At 43.1% G+C, this 8,263-nt stretch overlaps 1 protein-coding gene across 2 annotated transcripts; it reads right to left on the minus strand.

Moving 5' to 3' along the window:
• Nucleotides 1-562: 562 nt before the first annotated feature.
• On the minus strand, nucleotides 563-8,022 carry LOC124147506. Of its 2 annotated transcripts, none has more exons than XR_007219060.1 (4): nucleotides 4,828-4,918; nucleotides 3,807-3,921; nucleotides 1,900-2,015; nucleotides 563-1,183 (listed from the first exon to the last, which is right to left on the minus strand). XR_007219060.1 is itself a non-coding variant. In XM_046518111.2 (4 exons), the coding sequence occupies exons 1-4, from the start codon at nucleotides 7,910-7,912 to the stop codon at nucleotides 936-938; spliced, it is 522 nt and encodes a 173-aa protein (XP_046374067.1). In that variant the 5' UTR covers nucleotides 7,913-8,022; the 3' UTR covers nucleotides 563-935. The 2 variants fall into 2 exon arrangements, 1 of the variants encoding a protein (XP_046374067.1); XM_046518111.2 differs by lacking the exon at nucleotides 4,828-4,918 and adding an exon at nucleotides 7,870-8,022.
• Nucleotides 8,023-8,263: the final 241 nt, after the last annotated feature.

Genomic DNA, 8,263 nt, shown 5'->3' on the forward strand with positions numbered 1-8,263 from the left:
TATAAAACTTGGTCCGTTGCCACCATATTCACCGGTTTCTTTGGCCCACATAAATACGCTGACAAGACATGGTATTAATAAAACTCTGCTGAATGTTTATGGACAAGATTATATCTTCTGATGAGATTTCCTTAGCACGATTGGACAAAACAGTGTCTTAGTGAACGCTGTTCAACGCAGCAGTCAGCAGTCAGCTCTATCGCAGCGGCATGTAAATACCGAGCGTGGACCATACAAACAAGAGGTTGATATGATGAGCAGCATCGGCGTACGATGACGCGCTATGAACCAAGTCGCCGCGTCTGATCATCCGATCACTGTTTTAGTCAGCTCTTACGACAAGCGTGAGTTATAATCGACAAAGAATACCCACAGGTAGAATAGCTAACATGATGAACATGTATCCACAGTAAGTTTGTTATGACGTACACTTTGCTTCTTACATTTTCTAGATTAACAGCAATGACACAACAAGTGATATCTTCCAATAGATACTTCGGTTAAGAAGCGTATTGAACTCTGTTGTGATGGCTGTCAAGACATTAACATGAAGGCTATAACATTCCTTATAACTCCATGTTCTTTAATGATTCACAATATTTCCAGGTGTTTTCTCTCATTGTGAGCCAGTTTGCCACCATTGATCTAGCTAAGTTCCCGAGGGAACGACCATTTGATATTGTGATGTTTGATAATTGAAAAAACAGTTGTTCCAGGAAATACTAAGAAAATAATTTTCCTTACGTAACAAATTGATCACTTGATATGCAGTATCTCCGGTTGTGCACGAAACATCTTCCGTCTCCTACAAACATGATGAATATACAAAAGGTATTTGTTGTAAACAATTCATCACGTTAAATAGTCTTCATTTTGAGCATCGTTCCACCATGTCTACACCATCATGTTAAAAACAGTCCTGCAGCATAATAACATCACTCCTTTACATATAGTTGTACATGTGTCTCCTGTGGTTGATCGGTGGTCATGCACGGTTCATAGGACGGAGGTGATGAAGTTGTCTGTGACAGAGATGCTGCTCCTGTGTAGGTGTATGTTCCAGCTGCTGAAACACTGTAGGGCGGAGGAGGTGGTACCGTGCATGTCGGTGGTGAGAAGAAGATGGCAGATGTCCCTGGACCTGCGTAAGCGTGTCCCAAGTTGTGGATCCTTACAGGCGGACCTGTGACAGACAGTTAAACATTGATCATCGCACAATTATCATAAATTAGTGTACATTAACTCAAATTATGATTATAGAGATGAGATAACTTTAGGTTTGCAGTATTTTTGTCACAAAGAAGTGCCTTGAGCGATATGGCTAAGATTGACTCAAGTAATAATTCGTAAGTTGAGCTAACACGAGGTTAAAAAAAACCTGTTGAAACTTTTCAAAATATATACACCAATCAAGAATAATTTCTCATTGTCTAGTGATGAGCCAACTGAATCAACATACAATGTCTGAAGACAATTTTGTGGTGTTACCCGCCGTAATATTGCTGGAATATTACTAAAAGTGGTGTCAAACCATTGTATTGACAGGCTGGACACAAGACATGAGTCGATCTTAAACGTAATATCTCGACTTGACTGAGTTCGAGTCCCGGGGTTTCACACAGAACATTGTGTATATGACGCATTTGATTAAACATTTTGTGTTACCATTGACTAAACAGGTAATGTCAGTAACGCTAATATTTCGGGGGGGGGGGGGGGGGGGGGGGGGGGTGTGCTCCAAATCCGTTGTATGAAGTTGCCTGCCTTAGCCGTGTCAGGATCCGTTTACCTGAGGAATGATATATGAAGATAAGTGAAAAGCATGTATGACCCGCGTCACTGGGTTTCCCCTACATTAAGCCAACTCAAAAAGTGTTGTTCAAAGCGACGCGAACTTACCCCGACTTCTCTTTGGTGTTCGAGATAAAAACAGGCAGCAATGCACTATCCCAGCAGCAACAAGGATCAGGATGACGACTCCCAGTGCGACTCCAATGGTCCATGCGACATGGTTGCTGAAAATATTAATATAAATGACAGGTAGTTCCGAGTTTTAACTGTTCCACGATGCCAGAGACGATATGCTTAATCCGTCGTTGACTGATGGTCTGGGTTGGAATACCGTACAATAATGGATTATGGTATGTTTTAACTTGAAATGATTCCAGAATACAGGGAGGAACATGCCTCAAATCAGTGTTTGTTAAGACATGCTGAATGTCCTAAAATATTAATTTTTCGTTGGTCCCTATACAGTAATGCAGAAAACAACGACCTAAGACAACAAAACAGAAAATCCGTGCCGTGCAGATACATACAGGCATGTGTTGTGATAGGAAAAAACGTTATGCACTATGAATTCTATTGTTTGTGGTTCCAGTGGCAATATGGTTTTCGACATAAACGCTGCATATACAGGTGTATGTAAACTGACAGCCAGAAGAAACACAAGCACTTGTATGTAATTACTAAAATTAGAATAAACAAGTTAAACCTAAATCAATGCAAAATACACACTGTTCAAACATAACAATGCTCTATGCAAAACGTGATACACGCCAACGTCACATATTTGTTCAGGAAAGTGCGAAAAAGTTAAGAACACGTGCCACTTGGGCAGCCGAAAATACATGTGCCATAAGAGTATTTAAATGATATGGACGAAATGTCAGAAACTCACACTGATAAAACACCACAGAAATGCCACGACTAACACTTGAACAAGAGCGGGCCCGGGGTATGGTACGAATGAGAGACACCCATGCCCATATTGCTAGAGCTTTTGGTTGCTCCCGCGTTGATGCAGCGTGACTGACAGACAGGGCAGATATCAGACATGCCAAGAACAAGCAGGGTAACTACGCCCAATGAAGACCGGCACTTGCGTGCTTTGCATCTCCGAAATCGATTCCTGACAGTGACGTCATCAACAACGAATGCCTTAGGGCATATGGTTAGTGGACAGACAGTGGCTAGGCGACTCAGAACTCAAGAAATTAGGGCTTCCAGACCTTACAGAGGACGGTTATTGATAGCGCAACATTGATGAAAGACAGCACGTTTACCGCCGAAGGGTACAACGGACGGCGGCATGTTGCGTTCATGAGGTCGTGCCTTATGGTGGAGCAGGTGTTGGGAGGAATTTGAAGGCAGGGTGGAACACCGCTGGTCATCGTTAACGGAAATTTGACAGCTTAGCGTAACATCGATGAAAATTGTCCGATTGTCCAACCATTTATACAATAGCTGCCACGTGTTGCCCTTTATCAGCATGGCAACGCCAGGCCCAATACAGCCCGACTTGTACAGAACTTCCTTGCAGCTAGCAACATCAACGTGTTGTCGTGGCCTGCGTTTTTCCCAGACATGCCCCCAATGCAACACCTCTAGGATGTCATGGGTCGTCGTTTTCGACAGCGACCACATCCTCCAGTCGACAGACAAGAACTGATCCTGGGCCTCAGAGAAGAATGGCGATGTATCTTACGTGACGTCATCAAACGGCTGACGTTTTCGGTGCGCCAGAGAGTTTTTGTGTGTCTTGTAGCAGGGGGTGGTCAAACACGCTATTTATGTGACTTGTCATTGCCATTTTAGATGTGTGAGCGCTTTGTCACTCATTGAAAGCTTGTTTTGCCACCTCACCTCAATTCGGGCAACTGTCATGTCAATATCAGATGCTGTATGATTGTCATTTCAAATGACTCACCCACCCGATCGATCGATCCCTCGATCAATCAATCAAGCAACCACTCAAGCAAGCAAGCCCATGGACTTGTGCATTTGGTGAATGAAACTACACCCACCTTGAATTACTGCAACAATGTCTGGAGTGCAACTCTCCACAGCATTCGCCAGGGCAGGTAATAGTCAAGTGATGTCCATCATCATCTACTGAAGGGCAGACTTTGTGGGCATATGCTGAAAGTCAATTATCGATTATCACAGTGATCATATTGGTCCCTGCCAAATGAACTACTACATTATGGAGTTTGCAGAAGTATACAGAACTTCAGATGCCTTACAGAGGTAGAACATTAAGATACTGATATACAGTAAAACGATAAGCTTTGCATAAATCCACTACACGCTTTTGTAACGCATAATGTTTTGAAGTAATTTCTGGGACAAATAAGTCAACAATACTTACTTCAGATCATTAAACCACCCTGGACAAGAATCAGTGACATTGACCAGCGCAACAATGCAACACAAGCGAAGAAAGAAGCCCGCTGGTGGGCGTAGCTTAATCAGGTTTTAGATTCATGTAAACATTAACTCAAAAAAGTTGTGCATGTGAGCCTTTCACTGGATAAACGAGAGCTTACAGCTTTCGTGACCAGACATGTGCGAGGCAGTGGTTTATTTCAAACCCACAACATACGTAAAGGAACCAACCAAGGAATAAAATACAAAAGAAAAATCTATGCACACATCAGTTTATTAACATATAATGCCAAACCAATACAATCGTTGAATCACGCCTCGACCACGTGGAAAAATGGCCGCTCATCACGGAGTGCACAATCCGTGATTAAAAAAAAGGCAGGTAGGATCACTCACCTGGCGGTGCACCTAAGCACACTCAAAACAACGAGCCACAACTATGCATATCTTTCAACCGTATTACAATATCCCAATTAATATACCTGGCGTATTGCGTGAACCCTAACTGGTTCTTGCCATTTCACTCCATCAACACGTGCTGAGCACGACCACTGACCGCTTGGGTGAAAACCAGCTGGGGTCGGAAACATTACACAAACAAAGTCAAACTACAATACATATCTGACATTTGCTGTACAGTGAGTAAGAGAAAATGACTACCGTGAGGCTGACAGCCCACAAGAAATAGCCAATTGAACAGTATACTACTACTGCGTAGTTGACCCCCGGGCAAGCTTCTCTCAGACTGTCGTAAACACCAGGGGAGGTAACTCATCACACCCGGAAACTTGCTGCTCCCGCTCAAACTGTCCCCACACATGGTTAAACACAACCAAATGTTTCCCAATAGACTTAAATTGTAACGTTATATTATTTGAAAAAAATAATTAAGCATTCAACAGTTAAGTCCTGTACGTGTGTGCATAGTTTGGCCTTAGAGCAGCAATAAAACGGCACAGTCACAACTGGTTCTGATTTAGATCCAACCTGTTATCAACGAACACATCGCCGTCCCTTCGGGAAGATACTAAGGATGTTGACAGCAACATGCCACACATCGGATTTCGTCACACTTGCATACCCAATCAAATGCCATGAAATCACGTGCAGTCTATTGGATGAATTTCTGATTTATGACACATGTCAATACATATATAACATATACCTTTTATATCCGTTTAATTTATGAAAATGTCACAGGTTCTAGAATCCTTATTACATCTTGAAAGAAGCAAAGGGTATACAGTAATAATCGTCTTCAGGGCGAATATGGAATTCGAGCTCAACATAAGTAGATCCTGGCACGGCTAAGGGACAGAACTGTACTACACAGCGCACTTCCGCCATGTCCCCAAAATATGTGTATGAATCATAATTCTGGTCATAAAAACGTGCGTGTTACGCATTCAATAAGTACTTTCACTCATGCTAAGGTGGAAATGGAACATAAACCCAAGTCCAGTTTTATGTTTGTGAAATGCACAAAATAGTAATAGAAATGTATAGAAACGCACAGAGACGCATTGAAGGAACACTGTTCACTATTTACATCATTCATTTAAGCACGTCTCAGAAACGCAGTCGTGCACGTGCATCGCAAATTACAGGAACATCGTTCATTTCCCCCTTGCCCATCCTTTACAAGCCACCACATTAAAAACACCATTCACACGCGAAGGACAGACAACAAGAAAACATCATCAAAGGAACCCCCCCCCCCCCCCAGGTATTTCAGCAGGACAACGCTCGTTCCCATACAGCACGTACGGGTCTCCATGCACTTCCTCAGAGTGAATAACATTCCTGTGATACCCTGGCCGTCTTTGGCACCGGAAATGGCTCCAATTGAGAATGTTTGGGACGAGATTGGGAAAGGTCTTCAGGGTGCAAGGCAGCCACACACAACTGGAAGTCGTTTTGGTGCGGGAATGGAACGGGATTCCTGACGCCTTCTTCCAAAGACTTGTCTGAGACGGTGATGTGCGGCCTGTATCGCAGCTAACGGAGGCCGCAAACGCTACTGGTTGACACATTGACACTGGTCATTTTTCTGTTTGGGGGTTACCCTGTTTTCGGGGGGATGTTGCAATTAACACGAACGGTTGTCATCGAACAATCAACACCCATTTGATATCAAATGTTTCCTCTGTCATCATTTCTGAATATTATCTACATATGGTCTTAACGTTATACGTATTTTACGTACAACCTGCATATATATACATCTTCAATAAAAAGAAAGGCACATGTTGATTTTTAGTAAATAAATTGTACCTAATACCTATATTTAATTTAATATCATAGATACAAATGTGAAATTTTGGAGCTCGATAGGCATTGAAAACTGTTCATTGTCATGCCACATAAGGTTGCGCTGAACTAAGTATCTCGTGTGACCGCCGCGGGCAGCAATTCTGTCCTGCGGAATTCTGCGCCATTCTGCTTGTAACGCGTTGGCCAGTTGTGGGAGTGTCTGCGGCGTGTTCTGACGTTGACTTACACGTCGATCGAGTTCATCCCAGAGGTGTTCGATTGGGTTGAGATCTGGAGATCTCGACGGCCAGGGCAAGGCGTTGATGTTGGCATTATGAAGGTTGTCTACCGTGTTACGAGCTGTGTGCTGACGAGCGTTGTCCTGTTGAAACAGCTCCCTCTTGCGGGAAGAAGGTGAGGTTGAAGAATTTGATTCATGTAGCGATTTGCTGTCATATTTCCCTGAACCACAACCAAGTCATATCTCCTGATGTAGGATATGGCCCCCTACACCATGACACTACCGCCACCGAATTTGTCGAATTCACGTACACAATGTGGGGCAAAACGCTCATTTCAACTACGATAAACACGTTGTCTTCCATCTCGCCGGTGAAGAAGAAATCATGATTCATCGCTAAACCACACTCGTCCCCAGTTTCTCAAATTCCAAGGCTGAAAGGCAAGCGTCGCTGTCGATGGATCTGTTGCAAAATAGGGACGATAACTGGTCTTCTAGGTCGGATTCCAGCCTCGCGAAGATGGTTCCTGACAGTCTGGTCCGATATCCTCCTCAAACCAGGGATGCGTCCTGCAGTCTCCGTAGCCCGTGGCATTGTGATGACGTAGGTGGAACAGTGGAATGTAGCGATCCTGTGCAGGGGTGGTAACTCTTGGTCGGCCGGTTCTCGGACGGTCTGCAGTGGAATTGAACTGTGTGTATCAGTCACAAAGGCGGCAAATGCTGCTGTGGTGGAAGTTGAAGTGGCGTGCAACAAAAGACTGCGATTCCCCTCTTTGGATACGTCCTATGGCGATGTTCCGATCGGCAGCGCTGAGTCTCGGCATTTTCGAACTTGAAACATGTTGACAATTGAATGACAACTTAGTGGCTTATGCTTGCCGTTTTATAGGCACTACCACGAGTTACGTATGCCATAACTTGCACGTGCATTTTGCTTTACTGTTTTTGTCCATGACATTTTTTAACAAGTGTGAAAACAGTGCCGTTTATGACATTGAAAATCGACAATGGCTGCGTTTTGACGCACCGTTTGTCGAATATCAGGCCACCAACACTTCCCAATAACATATATCCAATTTATATACCAGATTTTTTGTGTAGTTTTTTTTGTAGTAGGGTCAATGAACTACATACTACTTTCTTTGGAAATATATATATAAATATATATATATATATATATATATATTGGGGGTATGACTACTCACACACGGTGGTTAAGCACAGAACGACCAATCCAGCTAGAAACATCTTCTCGGGGGTAGAAATCCAATAAAATACCCGGGGTTTTCTTTAAATAAGTTCACAGATTCATCTGGCACATCTATGACGAGTCCTCGTCTCGGTTTACAATACATATGGTGAATAGGGTCAGATCCGTTCAAATCGTCAATACGTTATTGCAATCACATCTACACTACATAGGTAACACATACAAATGAGTCCTGTGCCATACAATGCCTCACACTTGATGTCTTGTCAGGTATTCACAGTGTGGGACGCGTTCATACGTTGCATACATGATAATAGCAATGTGCTTACGTTTGTACCGAACTGAGTTTATACTTTTCATATACTCAAACTCAAAAGTAACTAATAATA

Source organism: Haliotis rufescens, unplaced genomic scaffold (genome assembly GCF_023055435.1).
Source record: "Haliotis rufescens isolate VD_foot unplaced genomic scaffold, xgHalRufe1.0.p SCAF_7, whole genome shotgun sequence".
In the NCBI taxonomy this organism is placed as follows: domain Eukaryota; kingdom Metazoa; phylum Mollusca; class Gastropoda; order Lepetellida; family Haliotidae; genus Haliotis; species Haliotis rufescens.

Excerpts from the sequence above, each read along its gene's own strand:
- LOC124147506 (XM_046518111.2), bottom strand. The coding sequence starts at position 7,912 with ATGTTTCTAGCTGGATTGGTCGTTCTGTGCTTAACCACCGTGT. Across the intron at positions 2,016-3,806 it reads CATTGTTGCAGTAATTCAAG|CAACCATGTCGCATGGACCA; the intron begins GTGGGTGTAGTT and ends TAATATTTTCAG. Across the intron at positions 1,184-1,899 it reads AACACCAAAGAGAAGTCGGG|GTCCGCCTGTAAGGATCCAC; the intron begins GTAAGTTCGCGT and ends TGTCTGTCACAG.